Raw genomic sequence first — 18,465 nt, 5'->3', positions numbered from 1 at the left:
ATTTAATCTAAAGTACAAAATTTAAAAGTTCCAAACTTACAAATACTTTTATATTGTTATCTGTATCTTAAGATATAATTTTTATAATATTATTGCAAATTAACTATAATTTTACTGAATTGACCCAAAAATAGGATCGTTTTTATGGTAATTAGGTTAAATATAAAAAATAAATTATTATCACATCAAAATTAATAACCTAATTGTAAAATATTCAATTAATTTTATGAGCTTGACTCAAGACTTTTCAAAATTTATTTTAAAATATTTTTAAAAATATCCTTTACTTTTAAAGAAATTATTGTGAATATCAATATATATATATTATACCTTTAATGCTCTGTCCTAAAACAATTTAAATAAGTTTTAACAAATAAAATCATTATTATTTTGTTAACAATTTGTTTTGAACATAAAATTTTTTCATCGTAAAACGTTTCAATTTAAAATTTTTGTGTTTTTTTTTAATATTTGATTATTTTATTATTGTGCTAAACAACTGAGTTATACAAGTCATATTTTTTATACGATGCTCTATTTGTTTTGGTAAAACTTGTATCTAATGCAGTGGTAAATATTAAAATTATATGTTTGACGTAAGGTCTTCCCCAAATTAAAGAATTAAACTTGAAAACTGTATATTGCAAAGATCAGTCAACTGATACTAAATAATAAAAAGTGTAAGTCAAATAGTGAAACATTCAATGATTATATACTTTGTAATTGCTAATTGGAGTTTATATTTTTATATATTAAAAGGAATTAAGACGAATAATATAGGAAGATATTACCTTTAAAGTCTGCGGTGAATTATTTTTTTAAATAATACAATAATTGTTACTTGGACTTATAACTGTGTAAGTGTACATCTACTCTGTAAGTAATGTGAAAGGTACATTTTCACTTACGATGGATTTATTGAAAACACCTTCAACACAGTCTTTATTGGAATCAGATTTAGAATCAGTTGAGAGTCTTCAGTATGTGGATTTTGAAGAGGTAATAAAAATCATGATTCAGTTCAGTAAATTAAGTAGTAGAAAGTATAAATATAATTTTAATATAGTCCTATATCCTATATATCCTATAGTCCTTTCCTATATATGTAGTCCTGGCAGTAATTTTTTAAGTAATTGTTGCAGCTTGATGAAGTCGAATATGCCTTGCCAACAAGTGAAGCACCGAGCCTGGCCGAAATTTTATCATCACAAGAATTGGAAATCAATAAAGGGCCATTAAAAAATGTTGAGGAACCGACATGTTCTGCTCTACATGTTGATTTCTTGCAAGCTATTTCACAGCAGCTATTTCAAGCTGAAGTAAGCATAATATCTCTCTTCTCTCATAATATTATAAATTAACATCATAGTTAGGAATTATAATTATAAATGTAGTTATACAAATTATTAACATTGTCTATGAACAGTTAATTCAGAGAGAATATTTTGTACACTATGGGATGATACAAAGAATGAAGGATTTAAAAATCTCATAACTTAACTTTGTGCTATTTATCATATAACAGGATATATTTTTTTTAATTTATTATTATAATGATAAAATCATTTTCAGACTAGTAAAGTATTCATGTTGGATAATAGTGATCGAAATAATGCTTTAGAAACCACATTTGTTTAAAACATAAGATTTTTAAAACTAGCTTTTTCTTATTACAATTGACGTACTTGTGACTGTGGTATTTCAATGAAGTCATATATGATAAATACTTGTAACAAAATAAAAATTGTTTAAGTGAAAAGTGATAACTTATCAGTTTGCATGTTGGAAATTAACAAAATCCACCCACATGTTGGAATAAACACATACTTTTATATCTCTATTGTAAAAAATATTAAGCAAACACATACATTCCAAAATTATTATGTCTGACAATATTAAAAAAACTATTAGTTTTTATTATATTTATAACTTGCAAAAATATTGTGTCATTGTAAAAGTTAATGAAATTTTTGCATTAAGTATCCTTTTCCTAAGGAATTACTATTCAAAGATTGTGTCTTTGTAAAATGGTTTAAAGTTAATGAAATTTTTGCATTAAGTCTCCTTTCCCTAAGGAATTATTATTCAAAAACATATATTACTACATCCATTAGGAAAGATCATCAGCTGGCGCAGCGACTACATTAAGTATAGGAACAAATGGAAGACTGACTGTAGGAACGGCTCATGGACATCTACTTTCGTTTCATGATCAAACATTGAGATGGGTCTGTGATGCTAACGGAGACAATGGTGCTGTAACTTGCTTGTCGTACAACCATGATAGCACTCGATTATTGGCGGGTTTCGCCCGAGGGCTTGTTTATCAATACGAGAGTGTACGCGGTGTTATCTTGAGACGGGTCACATTGGGAGGTAATATATGGGGCGCGTTGAGAGTCACATGGGCTGGTACTTCGGGACTAGCTCTCGATACAGGTGGATCCGTGTGGCTCATTAAATTCTCAAGGCCACTTGGAGTCCGCTCCGCTCGAGTCTCGTGTCTATTTTCCGGTGCTCGTGGTGAAGTTGTAGCTATGACGGCTAGAGATGCTCGTATCTTAGCGTTGGCAACCCTCTCTAGAGTTATTATTGTTGCGGGTGGCCGCGCAGCCGGAGTGAAATTAGACGGACCAGCAGACGTTCTTCCGGTGTTAGAATGGTATGAGATGGATAACAGGCTGCTCGTATGCGCTAGAGCCAACATCATGCAATGGCTCAGTGTTGTTATAAGTGGACCCTCAATTAGCCTGCAGTCGGTCCAACGTGTTGAGTTAAAGTCGACGCCAATTTGGCTCGGTTGGTTGGCCGGAAGTCTAGCGATATTCGATTCGGATGAAAATCTCCGTTTGTGGGGTGATGATTATGATAAACCATTGGATTTGTCACAAATAGAACCAGTATACGCTTCGGCATTTTTCAAGGTGACTTTTGTGTAGACATATATTATTATAACGTTATATGATATTTACGAATGCTTAGTTAAGATAATTTTGTAGGGTCATTGGACAGATGGTAACGTATCGAGAGCAATGTGCAAGGCTGGCGAGAGTGCGCTTGGAGGGGCTTGTATATCGGAAGGCACGTTAGCACTATTGGGGCGTCGCGGCGTTGTTAGAGTGAAGCCTCGTGATCTTCTTGCCAGATCCCAGGCATTCCTGACCTCGGGGCGATATTCTCAAGCATTACGACTGCTCTGCTCAGCCCAGGGTCCCGAAGCTAAGAAGCTAGCAAACGAGTTTATCTGCAATTTAGCTGATAGGCCACACATAGTGAATAGCAAAAATGTAGCAGTTCAAGTTGTCAAGTTATGCCTCAAATTTGACATGAGGTGAGTCTCTATGATGTCCAAAATTACATAATTAAAGACGTCTTTGTGTGTACTATTACGATATATAAATATTATTACAATTTCTTGCATTTTATGGCGTTCTTAGTGCGGTTGTTTGTACTTTTTCAGTTATGAGTTGTGGAATGTACTATGGGAGAACTGTTCAAGCGAAGACGCGTTTGTGGAGGCATTAAGCGACGCCGTAGTACGAGGAGAACTTGCAAATTTCGCTCCATCACCTGACTTTACACAGGTACAAAGGCCGATGCAAAAACAAATGTTTCTGTTCCTGTTTTTAAACGAAATATTTTGGATAGTCTTTATAGTAAAAGATGTTTATGATTTTAAATATTACTTAATGCAAATTGTATTGATTTATTATGATCATGATTCTTGAGATGATGGGGAGTTAAATATCAAGATGAGAATAGAAATTCCTCTTTTTAAAAAGTACGCCCAAAAACATATTTAACGCGAAATGCCATATGTTTAATATGTGTAGTTGTTTCCAGTCACTAATCGAGCGTCTGGCTGACCTTGAGCCAGAACTCGTGGAGCTGGTGGTGTCGTGTGTACCACTGACCTCCCTGGACCCTCACCGGGCCAGTGTGTTCACGAGGGAGAGGCGTCTGTGGCGCGGCGCGGGGGCCATAGTGGCCGCTCTCGGTACTTCCTGCTAATATAAAACTACATACCAGTCGCTTGTATAGCTCTTAAATTTCCTTCATTTGATATTAAATTTATTATAATTATTGCTCATGTCCTATATTTCAGACTGGTTTGACCGTATAATATTTTTTCAAGCCTTAGAATCTAAGCCAATTTAAAAAAAAAGCCGTCATTTAAATATGTCATAATAGGGTTATATATTTTTTTTATTTAGGAAATTTTTTATTACTTTCGAATTTTTATGTCATATTCAACGCCTCTATTTTCTTACCAAAAACGTATTATAACGGTTTTTTTAATTATTTATATTTGACGTGATTTGTTCCGCAGACGGTTGTAGCGGTGCTATGCGAGAGTTGGTTAGCTACGTGGATTTGTCGTGTGGGAGAAGCGCGGGGGAGGGCGGTGGGGGGTGCAGGTGTGCGGGGGGCGCGCTACTGTTGACTGCCGCGGACGCGTTGGCGGGCCGAGGGGTGGGGGGTCGGCCGCTACCACCACACGCCCGACCCTCGGCCAGGCATGACGCACTACAGGCCTTGTTGGCTGAAGATGTGAGTTTTATGTTCGACCGTTAGAAGCTTTAGACCAGATGCGGATATACTAAAAATCTTTTGACACTAATATATTAAAAAAATGTCGACGGCAAAATTATATTTCAAGAAATTCCTAAAATATTTTGTACATTATTTAATTTGTTAGTTTATAATATCAAAATTTAGCCTTTGTTCATACGCTGATGTGTTTATAATGTAGCAATGTTCTTAAACGCAAGGATAGTGCATCAACCGAATACAGTGATCGTTTATTACAGCCGGAGGGTAGGTCTCCACTGCGAGCGTTGGTGTTGCACGACGCGAGCGCCAGCGTTCGTCTGTTGGAGCAGTGCGCTCGTGAACCGCCGTTCGCGGGACCCCTCGCCAAACAGAACAGGCTGCGTGTAGCAAGAGCGCTCCTCACCTACATCAATCAGTTGCAGGTAGGACAATTTTTTTTTTGACAATTCTCATACCATTAGCATGTAACATTAATATCATAAAAATACGTAACTTTTTTATAACCGTTTAAAGTAAATTAAATAATCTTTCTTGGAAATTCAAGAAATATTATTAGTTTGAATATAATTTTAAATTTTATAAATTTTCTTCTCTTACATCGTCCTAACAGTCTGTCAAAAAGCGTTGTACATTGTACAGTGTATTGGGTTTTCAAAACGCTTAGATTTTTATCTTTGAAACTAAAATATATATAAAAAAAATATTAATATAAAAACAATAAATTATTACAAGCGATTGCATTACGCACATGGGTCACGTTAAAATGCACTTTATGGATACAGAAACAAGGACCGAATATAGGAATTATTTAATATACGAAAAAAAAATAACACAGTAACATATTAGAATTTACCCAAAGTCTTAGGCATCAAAATCAGACTAATTCAATAGTCCGAGTTTGCTCTGCATAATATTTCTCGCATTACCATCATTACCATAAGTCAAAATATGTCTTACGAAACGATGATTTTTAATGGACGTTAGCATGTTCTTTATACTATAATTATTATAACAAACCATTTTTTTTAAACATTAAAGTGACTTATACAAATGACAACGTCTGAAGTATTCAGCGGTGGTCACCACGCACCAGCAATGAACGTAATAAGTATAAACCCAATTTGTTTGCGAAATAGAAATGAGGTTTATGTAAGTAATTCGAAACTAATCTTTAAATTAAAATATTTTGGGATAAAATTGTAATATGTTACGGTATATTATCTGTTATATGGGACCTTTGTTATATAAAAAATCCCAAGGAAGATTTTTGTTTTATCGACTATTTATTATTTAATAATTAACATATATATATATATAATATATGTTACACAACATAAGGGGCGATATGGTTCCATTGGATTTGATCAGCATGTGACGATAGTATTTTAAATTCAACTGCCTTTGGTTTTGAGAAGGTTTCTTAAGAATTATGAATACGGAGGGTATTTATTAAATCATAATTACCGCTACGGATTTCGAAACAACCTCTCACCAGGAGGGGAACAAGTTATACGTATATTAACATGGACAAAAATAAGGATTGACAATTGTGCAGACTTATATTGAGTAAAAGAGCGTTTAAATTTAACATTCACTGTTAATATTTCTTAGCCAGGGTTCTCGAGCAACACTATACTTTATTCCCAACTCATGTTTGCGAGTTGGTTGAAACCACGTAAAAGGTATATTTTGCATTATCTGACTCAATATAAACACAAGTAAAAGGTCACTAATGTAAAAATGAACTAATGGTATTTCAAGTTTTCTAGTCCTCGGTTTAAATTCTTTGATAACCCATTTTACGTAGAAACCATTTAATTTAAACACTTGTTAACATAACTGCCGAAAGTTTTGTCAAGCAAACGGCCTGTTAATGTTATTAAAGATATAATTACAATGAATGAAAAGTATTGCTTTAAATTGGATCTATCTATCTTTAAACTGTCTTAGGTGTTTTTTTTTTTTGGTTTCGTTGAATTGTGCTTTGAATTGTTTATAATTAATTTTATATTTTAGGTGTCTGACAGCATAGAAATACTAGAGTTTATATGTGGGCAACTACAAACCGGCGCTTTGCCGCTTGACCAGGAGTTGATAAAAAGAGTTCAGGAAGTCATATCGAACACAGATGACGAGCGAGCAGACGTCGCCTGGTTAGCAGTCTTAACACGGATCCGAACGCAGAGAGATCAGATGGTCATGCAATATAAAGATGCCGTCCCCCGACCACGGGTGCTGTGGCGGATTAAGGCGATGCTCGACCAGCATAGCGAGGTCCTTAAGGAGTTCTTCAACATCAGCAATCCGTCCAGTCGCGATATAAACGAGCTCTTTGAATATTTGCGATCCCGAATCGAAACTGACCCCGAGGCTAGAGACCATATACGGGATCACCTTCCAGCTCTGATTCAGTTGCGACCGCGATCGGCGGCGGCGCTTCTCAATGAACAGCAAACTAATACGATAGGATCTGTTTACGACACATTAAGTACCGAATGTAGAATAGAATTCGGCGAGTGTCTCCTAGACATGGGGCGCTTGAAGGGGGACATCGCCGCATCTCACCTCCGAACTCTGTGTATCGAGAAGCCGAACGACGTTAAAGAGTTTCTTAAAAAGAATTCGGGAATAATCAGACCCGAGGACGCTTTAAAAATAATCAAAGAACACGGCCCAAAAGACGCGGAGCCGATCTGTCTGGAGGCGAGCGGTGATCACATGGGCGCTCTGGAGTCATTGCTGCAGTCAGTGGCCGCCGCTGATGACGAGGCGACCAAAGCCAGTCTGATCGAGGAGGCGGGCGCGCTGTGCGTGCGTGTGGGACCCGCCGTCCCGCAGGCCGTGGCCTCCGACATGTGGTCGCGGCTCCTGCGCCACACGGACACGATTCCCGCGACGCTGCTGTTCGAAGCCGTCGCCTATCTTCCCCTCGAAGAACTCGCCACTAAGACTTGCACTACGATAACAATGGCCCGAACCATTTTAGCGAGCGGCGTTAGCGGGCGCGACGCCTGGGAATGTGCTTCCCGGCTAGTGCAGCGCGAGGCGCACGAGGCGCTCGCGCGGGAGTTGAGCACGGCTCGTCGCGGGCTGGCGGTTCGCGGTCGCTGTGGGCATTGCGAGCGACCGCTCGAAGCGGGCCCGGCCGTTCGTACTGCTCACTGCGCAAGAGCTTTCCACGTGGACTGCGAACCGGAGAGCACGTGTCCATGTGGGGTGCGAGTGGCTAGGGACGCGGCTCCTATCCCAACAGCTCCCTCCCCTCCTTCCCCTGGACGCTCCACGCAGGACTACGCTCTATCCCTAGTCGCCCCCCCTAGACCCGACCTCGAAGGCGTCGTGTGAACCGCTCCCCACGATGTCATTTCTTTAAAATGAGACATTAATTTTGATGTTATCATTGAAATAAAAGGATGTGTACGAAATCAAATATTTATTTTCGGATGTATACACAACAGATTATCTACGGATACTGTACTGAAACTGTTCTCAGGATATGCCTTCAGTGATTCAATTAGAATATTATAATATATTATTAATTTTTTTTACTTGTCTATGATTGCATAATATAGTTGAATTATTGATGATTGCCTTTAGTCTGTAATTCTTGGTGGAACCCTACGTCTTACATTATTAAAGCTACTTGCTAATATATTTATTTCTATTTAAATACAATTTTGCTTAAAAGAAATAATCTTCTTAATGTACACCCATCATGAAAAAATATGTTAGATTTGTAAAACATCTTCGAGACATAAATTTTTAGTCAGAAGAACTATTATTAGAGCAATATTCTAGATAAAAAAAAATATTTCAATATCTAGTGTATCTCTAACATTATAAATAGGTCATTTTGATAACTTAAGGTAAGTAAACCTGTTCATTGCAAATATATTAATATGAGACGATACATGAACTGTAATTTTTGAATATATATATATTTTACATCATATGCTGTATATATTAACATTGCAATATTGCACAGTATATTACATAGAACAAACACACATACATAAGTCCGAAAATGTTATAAATAAAAAATATCTTTCTTATCACTAACAGTGTTAACAAATAAAATTGTTTTACAAATATTGAAAATAGTTAATAGAAAAAAGCGTCTCTTACATTAACGTGTAATGGTATGATCAACATACACACACACATTACTCTGCATTGTCATATCGGACACTGAAACAGAAACATGGAAATCATTAGACAGAAATCTAACTAACTAAGTTTTGTGAGTAAAAATATATGTCTATTTTACTGGCTAACTTGTGGAATATTGGTTTCAAAGTTAATATGGTAGTAAAATAATATATATGTATTTATAAATATAAAAAAAACTATAAGGTCATTAAACTTTGCATTTATTTATATTGCATACAATATAACTTATCCTAAACAAAAGTACACATAAAATTAAAATGTCGTTTCAATGTGTTGTTTAACATGACATTGGAGTGGCGATATTTGATAATGATTTTTAATCAACAATCAGTATGAGATCAAAGATGTGTTTCTTAACACTAGACAATATTTAACAAACAAAATAAAGCATGAAATGAAGGATTTATCACACGAAATTTTGAGCTTAGAACTATGATTGATGCTTATGACATATTAAATGTTGAAATTTTTCATTCAGAACATTACAATTGTGATAGTTTTCATTCGATCCACAAATATAGTAAAGGGTACAGATCTTCACCTAGGTTTATGTAGTTTTATATAGGATATGACTTGCGTATATCACATATACAGTGCATTACAACAGAAAATGCTTAAAAATATAGATAAAATTGCAAAATCGCTCAGCACAGAATAGTTTAAATATTAAACTTATTTTTGTATTACATGTAATATAAAAAAATGTTCAAGACACACAGATTATACGGGCTGATCTTGAATATATTTCGCTTTGAAATAACAGATAAATAAAATTACCGTTGGCGTTGTCCTCTTCTCTTACTGAGACGTCGCCCTGATGTTGGATCTTGGAGAGTGAAACGGTTTGTGGTCTCTGGAGCTACTCTTAAATTCCTACTCTCAGTTGTTTTAGCATTTTCAACCTAAAATCATGATTAATTCTTATTACCTTTCAGGAATTCATATCTATGTATTATTCAAATCTCTAAATATATAATATAGCACCTTCTCCATAAATCTTTTTATTAAATCGGGGCAATTTAAATTTGCCTCGGGTTCCCAGGAGTCAAATTTGCTTGACCATCCCTTCCAATGAATCAAAAAATCCCTGCTGCCATTCTTCTTGTGATGAACTTCAAGAATGCGCTCTACCTGCATAATTAATAAATATTATGGGAAACACGATACTACAAGTGTAAATGTATGTTTATCATACCTCATACTCAGCATCTTCATCAGCATTCTCGGAGTCCCAACTGGTTTTAGATTTCTTTGGTGGCGATTTACTCTCTTTCTTAGCACCTTTCCGTTTGTTAGCTTTTTTTGATGGACTGTTCTTTGAATTTTCCTTCTAAAAAAAGTGTGATGATATAAATAATTGATTACATTAATATTTTATATCAAACAAAAACAATGATAACATAACTAATTAATAAAATAAATAAGATACCACATTAAAAACATTTATTTCTAGGAGTAATTTTTGTGAGAATGAAGAACAACCATAATTTTTAAAATCTGTTAAGAATGTTATAGGCGAAAATAACAATGGTAACTTGTGGTTTGAATATAAATTTCACTTACCTCCTCATTATATTTGATGATTAAATCTGGGCAAGACAACGTATTAGACGGTTCCCAACTATCACTATCGGCTGAATAGCCCTTCCAACGTATTAGATAGTGCAATTTCCCTTTTATTTTTTTGGAATCTAAAATTTTTTCCACCTAAACAACAATTCATAGAAAAACAATATTAGATCTAAGTTCGGAACAGGAGATTACTTTATAGGTATTTTACAAAATTTAACCAAACCTCATATTCTTCTTCAGCGTCTTTTTTATTTACTTTTTCGGATTTCTTCTTTTTCGACTGTTTTGATTTACTCTTCTTAGGCGTTCCCTTAACAGAAGATGAATCCTTATCATCTTCACTTTTGTTTTTGTCTTTATAATTTTCATTGTCTTCATTATTGGCTTGTTTTTTGCCTTGCTCTGATTCTTGACTCTCCTCGTTCCCGACAGATGCAGATCCATTGGTCGATGAAACAACATCGTCATCTGTACGATTTTTGGATATTTTCCGCATTTTTAATGCCGAAAAGTAATTAGTTCTAAATAAGCGTAAAAAGAATAACTTGTTGGAATTTAATCACAATAAACTGTAGTAAATTACATTAAATGTACGCCAAAAATGTTAAGGAGGGAAAACGCTAAAGTTAAAAGTAGTACGCCGCTCGTCGCTTGCTTCCCCATAAACAACATAGACAATGTTCTAAATACCTACTTCTAGTTGCAAATTGTCTATAATCAAATCAATTTTCACTCATAACAAAGATTTTTTTCATTTAAAAGATTTTTTTTTTTGTAAATATCTATTAAATACTATTTGAAAACAAAGTTTTAGCTGTTTATATATTCTGAAATAATTTAACATCGTGTTAATTAAAAGACAAAATAAGTTGTTTCCTTTTCCAACAAAATATTTAAAGAAAATAATATAAACACTCTGTTTTTTAAGTCAGAATCTACAAAAAAAAACCATTTAAAAAATAAAAGAGGGAAAGTATATTTTAAATGCAATTAAATGTTAAAAGAGTTGTTTACAAATTTTAAGCTAAATGAGAATTGAATGTTTGGCATTTCAAAACATTGTTTTAATGTCGTCAGTAAAATCACTCCTTACTATTTTATACAGCCTCAATTGATGTAGAACTCGTTGAAATGTAGCATTTAACTGAAACCTTCGGAATTTGACTGGATTTAAAAATCGGGTTTTACATCTTAACTAGATATTTAAACATATGCCTGAAAATGGAACTAACTATAGAAAACTAGACCATAGAAATTTTAATATCAGTGTTCAAGATTATTTTTTAATTATTCAAATAATAGACACATATTGAAACCTCAAAATAAATATAGATTGAAATTACTTATGAAAACCGATAGATGCCGCGGATTACTTGTACAAATTAGTTAGTTACAATTAACGAAGAATTCAAACCATAACAGTAGCTGTATAATATTAACATATTAGTAGATGTTTTAATTATTTCAAAAAACTAAATAATTAAGTATATAAAATGTTATAAACGGGGATGATATCAAAATTTAGAAATTTAAAATATTCATAAATGTGACTTGTGCAGTTTTGTTTTCTTTTTGCAAATACAGAATATTATCAATTGTTTAAACAGTTTTTGATTGACGAACAACTTTACGGTTAATAAAATCTCCTTAAAAATAGTCTGTGTCAAAAGTTTAATGACAATACCCACCTATGATTATAGACTATTGTGAAATTGACAAATGACGTTATAGCGATAAGTCCTCAATCTGGACCAAATATAATCTAATGACACAAATAATAAAAACATGACTAGCAGAGCAAATTTTAATAAAAGTAGTCGGATGAACTTTAAATTTCAAAATGAGCCATCAGAGTCCAAAGGTAACAAACCTACGAGAGAAGCGTCTTCGGTTCTTGAAATTATAACATTAATGATTGTGCATATTTGTAAGAAGCTGCTTTTCTATGACACCAATTTAAAAATAGCCATTTATTTAGGAGCTCTCTTTTTATTATCTCTTATAGCAGATGTTCTTACCTTTCCAAAATCCTATTTCTCTAGGAGTGATAATATATTTAATCAGTATTTTGTAAAAATCGGATGGTTCTGGACTTTGTTTTTAACAATTCCTTATGTTTTTTTGACATCTTACACCACGTGTTGCGGCAAAAGAAAGCTTATAGGTACTCATTTAGTGAGACTTTTTATAGCAACGTTGTTTTGGTATTTCTGGACAACTCTGTTTAATGTAATTGAAGTGAAATATGGTAGATGCAATTCAAGAAACATCACTGACAAGGTTACATGTTTAAAAAATGGTCACTTCTGGAATGGATTTGATATATCGGGACATTGTTTCATATTGATATACTCAAGTTTGATATTAATTGAAGAAGCAAAAGCAATCAATGGATGGGAAAGAATAAAAGATTTTATCAGAGATGAGACATATTCGAGGAGCTTAAACGACAAATCTGCACGGGTTAATCCCTTAAAGAATATTAATAAGGAAGACTTGGAGGTACTTAAAACATCATATGAGAAGTTTACTCCATATGTACGAGCATTTCTTATAGCCATAGCTGGTTTACAGCTACTGTGGGATGTGATGTTAGTATCCACAATATTGTATTATCACATTATGGTTGAGAAGTTTATAAGCGGAGTAATTGCTATTCTAACATGGTTTGTCACATATAGAGTTTGGTATACATTGCCATATTTATTACCAAATCCACCGGGACAGGGATTGTTTAAATATAATATGGAGAAAAGCGCACCACTTAATGTACCTTTAAGAAAAAAATCTTCAATCAATAACGGTAAACATTTTATGGGTATGCCTATAAACCCGAACCAAGAATCTGGAGAACCTGCCGAGGAGACAAAGTAACCTGTTTTAATTTATTTATTGGTGTATTGTTTATATATTATATATATGTACCATGGGTTTAGTTATTGTCTCTAAGTATTTATGTAACATACCTAGTGCCTTTAAATTTAGTTTTCATATTTTGTATTGAAGGGGTGGGGTATACTTGAAAGTAGATAGAATTAAATTATTGTGTTATATTTTTGTTTTATTATTTCGTTCATTACAAGTTGGACCAATTTGTTGCTAACTAAAGCATTATATAAATGAAACACATTATTATTGCACCTTTTGTATATTTTTGTAAATAACTTTATTTAAATAAATTAAGTATAACTTTAGACTAAAAATAATACTGATTATGGGATAACACTGGATATAAATATATTTATAATCTTTATTCATCTGGACAGTTGTGTAATAATTGTAATGCATTTTATTATTTTTCAAAATACCGCATTAAAGCTGCTTTGGAATGATTTAATTTCACATAGCCTCGGAACAATGTGATTAGTAAGAGTTTTTTATTAATTTATAAACAAGTTGTCATTATTTATAGAAAATAATTTCACTTGTTAGCAAAAATATATTTGAAGAAATGTATTTTGTTGTAAATTATTAAAGTGTATAAGTTATATCAAAATGTTAATATTCTTGATGAGGCTCTAGCTATAACAAGTCTTTGATATTACAAACAATTTGAAGGAAGACATTGATTAATACTGTGATAATATGAATTTTGGTATTTCTATTACATTTTAATACTTACTAATTTTCCATAATTATCTCTATTACCATATTAATTTCTTGAAAAGATATGCCAATGTAATCACAAGAGAAATGGACACAATTCCCGCCGAAGCAACATATATAGGCGGTTGTGATGTCAAAATCATTTTAACATGGACCGGTAGGCCAGGAATGGTCTTTTGGAAAGAATCTCTTTGTTTGACACGGACAAAGTAATTCTCAATGTAGGGGCGTTTGCCGAATGCCCAAAAGCGCTCATCCAGCCCCAACTCCCACAAACGTTGTAAAAGCACAGCCAAATTAATATCAGCAATACTAAATTTATCACAGCAAAGCCAACTATCTGTAAGAAAAATAATGTTTAAAGCATAAATAATACAACATGTTGTCTTATTTTCAAATTAGCCACATACCATCATTTTGTTTTTTCAACTGCTCTTCAACTTGTGAAAGTACATCATCAACTATATTAATGATTTTAAGATATTCTTCTTCATTGGTAAGTATTTCTTGTTTTCGATCCTGTATCTCTGCTTTGTATAGAAGAACACTCTTGGCCTTTGGATTTTCTTCAGCCAACCTTCTTAGATTTTTAGAATTACTTAAATCACCACCTACAAAAATAGTTAATGAGACCTTGGAAGTGAAATATTAACATATTAAACAAAAAAGACGCCATTACTTTTGAGCACTTCTCTAACTGGCAAAATGAATGGTAATTTGGGCCGTCCAGAAAGATGTGGATGGAAGAATGATCCCACAGTAATTACACCAGCAGGCAGGGCTTCAATTAGTTCCCGAAACTTAACAATGTTCATCATTACTTTCGGATCTTGAGAAACCTCCAGTAATGGTGGGTTCTCTACAAATATTAAAACCTTTATTTAATTTTTGAATTTCGCATTTAATAACTACTTTTTTTTATTAATTGTTTTCATTATGATGAATAACAACTAAATAAAACTTAAAATAAATAAAGATGCTCAACCTTGATCCAGGTACATCTCCAAATAATCTAAAATTCTGGTGGAATCCGGAATAATGGATTTGTTTACTTTAAGAACTGGGATTTCTCCCCGAGGATTAAGTTCCAGAAACCATGGAGAATACTGTTCACCTTTAGTTATATCTATAACTATTGGTTCGAAGTCTATATTTTTTTCGTATAGTGCCATCAAAACCTGTAATGATTAAATAATCATTAGTAAAGTAAAAAAAAAACAATAGAAATACATTATTTATTTCTTATAATTATAATATTATTTACCTTTTGAGAGTAAAAGCTGTAATAATTGCAATATAAAAATATATTTGTTTTGTATCCATTACTCAAAGATGTGTTATTTAACTTCGGTGCCTGCAATTTATCCAAATATTTTTGTACATAATGCATTTTATATTATCAAAGTATTGCTATATAACTCTTTAGTTATATGTCTATTTGCTAGCACTATTATTAATTTGCTACAACTAACTAAATCTATACACAAAGTACACAAACGAAGACTTGCAAACTACAAAGTTAAATTTTTCCGTTTTCGTAACTTTTCTTTATTCAAAATAAATATTACCAACATTTTAAAAATAAAATCAGGTGATAGCGAGTAATTTTTGTTTCATTACACGCAAGAAAACTTAAAACTTTTTGTATACATATTCTTAATTTATTTTTTATCATAATTTAATTCAGAGTAATGAAGTACTATTAAAGTCCGGGTCAAGAAATTCAGTGTGTCCCTTCAAACTATCAAAGTAAATACTACCTCTATCGTTATAGTATAGTTCATACCTGGTATAAAACATTTAAAGTAACATCAGTAATAACTAAAACGACTCTTTCTCATTTGTTTATGCCATTCTATAACACCTTGTGTACCATTAATTTCTTCAGCTTAATATTAGGATCTATATTATTTCTAATAATATAGTCTTAATTTAATAAAATTTAGACAGATTATACAAGAACCCCAAATTGTAGTTATCTGTTATACAGATATTCATTATATTGATAGTATTGCTTGTTGCTGTGCCTGGCAAACTCTGGCCTAACAAATTTTGATGGTTGTTACTTATTCATTGTTGATTCTGTATACTTTTTTACTAACAAATTGTTCTGATAGAATAATTTTGTTCAAACGTTTTTGAGTTTTACATTAGTATTTTTTTTATGCAATGCTGTTCTTAATTCATAACTAAGAAAAAACATTGTAAACTATATTGAAAATGGAGGTGTCCAATAACACCGACGCTGTTAATCTTGGCGTTGGTGAGGTTGAAGCTGAAATCGGTGAGGAATTAAAACAGTTAGAGGAAGGAAAAGACTACGACACTCGAAGTGAAGTATCGAGTTCGTCTTCGAGTGACTCGAGCACTCCAAGCATAAGTTCTGTTAGTACAGAAAAGTCGAAACGCACCTCGAATCGTAAACGTACCAAGTCTGTGAGCCACTCTCCTGTCCAAACAAAACGACGATGTGTAACATCTACAACCAACAAAATAAAGACATATGATTACATGACTAAACTTAATTATTTGTTCAGAGATACACGATTCTTTCTTATAAAATCGAATAATTCTGAAAACATAACATTGTCGAAAGCAAAGGGTGTGTGGTCTACATTACCACAGAATGAAGCTAATTTAAACCAAGCATATAGAGAATCAAGAAATGTTTTGTTAATATTTTCAGTAAAAGAAAGTGGCAAATTTGCTGGTTTTGCAAGACTGGCAAGTGAGTCTCGCAGAGATGTACCGTCGATTTCATGGGTTTTACCACCCGGACTCTCAGCAAAAGTACTAGATGGTGTTTTTAAAGTTGACTGGATTTGTAGAAAAGAACTCTCCTTTAGTAGTACTCTTCATCTCTACAATCCCTGGAATGAAGGGAAACCTGTAAAAATTGGTAGAGATGGGCAAGAAATAGAGCCTAAGGTGGCCGAGGAACTCTGTAGGTTATTTCCTGAAGATGAAGGTATTGAAATGACACCAATATTAAGAAAATCTAAAGAGGCTTCTAAAAAGGCATATCTTAAAAGTGGTGGCAGCTACAGAACTTACAGAGCACCATTGTCTGCTAGAGGATCAGGTTATAGAAACCGTATGGGTTCATCAGGTAGAAATAGAAGAAAAATTTTTACTTCACCCAGAAATAGATTAGGCTCTGCCGCCTTTAAGAGAAGATCCCCTTCACCTTATATGAGGGATCGTTTACCATCATGGTTTGCTCGTAGTAGGGAAAGTTACAACAGTGGTGGATCTGCAGCAGCAGAGGCCTATGTTGCTGAATACATGCGGTCCATGCACCATCAACTGCCTCCATTGCCATATGTTCCACCACCTGGTTTCAGTGGTGCTCTTGCAACCTATGATGGATTACCACCACCACCCCCGCCACCACGCTACTATGACCTACCAGACTATCCTCGATCTGTACTGGTTTATGATAAAAGGTCATACGAGCGTTCGGTAGATGAATTCTTATGGCGAACAACAGACCGCTCTAGTGGACGCAGCCGTGAACGAGATTCTCATAGATCTTATAGAGATCGAAGATAAAAAGTAATTTAACCACCGATGTATTAATTATTTTATGATTGCTAATAAAAAAATTGTGTTTGAACTTTGAACTTTATTGAATCGTTAATCTGGTTAAGTGTTGTGATAAACTTTTTATATGGAACATTTATGTTACTTCAGGACAATTGTTTAAATAATAATTGTATGGAGTTACAGGAAGACATTTTTGAATATTTATAAGAGTGAGTTAGGAAAAAGTGAGAGAAGGTAAAAAGTTGTGCTGCCACAATCATTGAAGATTCCGCTACATTACAAAATTGGCTGACAAAACAAGTTCATTTAAAAAAATATATGAAATGAATAGTAGCAGTAAGATATTTATAATGTAGTATTTAACTTAATGAGAACTCATTTGTTGTTTTTTATTATCTTCAACAGGGCTGTGATAATCTGTGATATTTTATTATATGAAATATTTTTAATATATTTATAATATGAAAAAAATATTTATTACAAAAAAAAATATTCATCTTGTAGATTACTTTTTATGCGTTTCTTTGATTATTTCTTGCAACATATTTTGTAACTACACCGAACATTTATATTATATAAAACATGCTTGAAACTAACTCCCTGAAACAAAATAATGCATAACACACTGGTTGCCATTAATCATCGGTGTAACTTAACTTATAACTTGACCTTATTAACTGTGTGTATATTAAATTATAATAATGGCTCGTAATATGACTCCCAACTATTTTCTACACATTTATTCAAATTTTACTATATTAAAATTCAAATACTTTCCTGGATGTTCTTTTGAGTTTCGGTATGTGTTTCATGTTTTTATAATTACAGGTATATAAAACTCATGTTTGTTAAATGAGATCTCGGACTTTAAATTTTTAAAGGAACGTCAATTTATCTTGCTCATTTTCATTTTCGATAATTAAATATGGCTGAGCTTTGAGAGTTTCAAGGTTGGGTTTGGTAATCATGTCACATGACTCGTGACGTCATGGTGCTTGTTCCATTTCCATCGGCAAG

At 33.4% G+C, this 18,465-nt stretch overlaps 5 protein-coding genes across 5 annotated transcripts; 3 read left to right on the top strand and 2 right to left on the bottom strand.

The window, feature by feature from the left end:
• The first annotated feature begins 589 nt into the window (after nt 1-589).
• Nucleotides 590-8,145, top strand: LOC116772579 (vacuolar protein sorting-associated protein 8 homolog). The gene is made up of 10 exons (XM_061522372.1): nt 590-680; nt 760-999; nt 1,143-1,319; nt 2,115-2,924; nt 3,000-3,331; nt 3,461-3,584; nt 3,844-3,997; nt 4,331-4,551; nt 4,812-4,976; nt 6,571-8,145. The coding sequence occupies exons 2-10, from the start codon at nt 910-912 to the stop codon at nt 7,897-7,899; spliced, it is 3,402 nt and encodes a 1,133-aa protein (XP_061378356.1). The 5' UTR covers nt 590-680; nt 760-909; the 3' UTR covers nt 7,900-8,145.
• Nucleotides 7,973-10,969, bottom strand: LOC116772268 (chromobox protein homolog 1-like). The gene is made up of 6 exons (XM_032664382.2): nt 10,520-10,969; nt 10,288-10,431; nt 9,920-10,054; nt 9,709-9,855; nt 9,502-9,626; nt 7,973-8,742 (listed from the first exon to the last, which is right to left on the bottom strand). Exons 1-6 carry the CDS (start codon nt 10,790-10,792, stop codon nt 8,718-8,720), a joined length of 849 nt encoding a protein of 282 aa, XP_032520273.1. The 5' UTR covers nt 10,793-10,969; the 3' UTR covers nt 7,973-8,717.
• Nucleotides 10,970-11,998: 1,029 nt separating this feature from the next.
• LOC116772639 (acyl-coenzyme A diphosphatase FITM2) lies at nt 11,999-13,349 on the top strand. The gene has a single exon (XM_032664881.2). It carries the CDS (start codon nt 12,082-12,084, stop codon nt 13,168-13,170), a length of 1,089 nt encoding a protein of 362 aa, XP_032520772.1. The 5' UTR covers nt 11,999-12,081; the 3' UTR covers nt 13,171-13,349.
• A 76-nt stretch (nt 13,350-13,425) lies between these two features.
• LOC116772646 (ganglioside-induced differentiation-associated protein 1) lies at nt 13,426-15,456 on the bottom strand. The gene is made up of 5 exons (XM_032664890.2): nt 15,167-15,456; nt 14,888-15,080; nt 14,582-14,761; nt 14,313-14,513; nt 13,426-14,242 (listed from the first exon to the last, which is right to left on the bottom strand). Exons 1-5 carry the CDS (start codon nt 15,290-15,292, stop codon nt 13,941-13,943), a joined length of 1,002 nt encoding a protein of 333 aa, XP_032520781.2. The 5' UTR covers nt 15,293-15,456; the 3' UTR covers nt 13,426-13,940.
• A 452-nt stretch (nt 15,457-15,908) lies between these two features.
• On the top strand, nt 15,909-17,940 carry LOC116772614 (YTH domain-containing protein 1). The gene has a single exon (XM_032664848.2). It carries the CDS (start codon nt 16,123-16,125, stop codon nt 17,452-17,454), a length of 1,332 nt encoding a protein of 443 aa, XP_032520739.1. The 5' UTR covers nt 15,909-16,122; the 3' UTR covers nt 17,455-17,940.
• Nucleotides 17,941-18,465: the final 525 nt, after the last annotated feature.

The sequence above is a fragment of the Danaus plexippus genome, chromosome 12 (genome assembly GCF_018135715.1).
Source record: "Danaus plexippus chromosome 12, MEX_DaPlex, whole genome shotgun sequence".
In the NCBI taxonomy this organism is placed as follows: domain Eukaryota; kingdom Metazoa; phylum Arthropoda; class Insecta; order Lepidoptera; family Nymphalidae; genus Danaus; species Danaus plexippus.
This window is presented reverse-complemented; position numbering and strand designations above follow the sequence as displayed.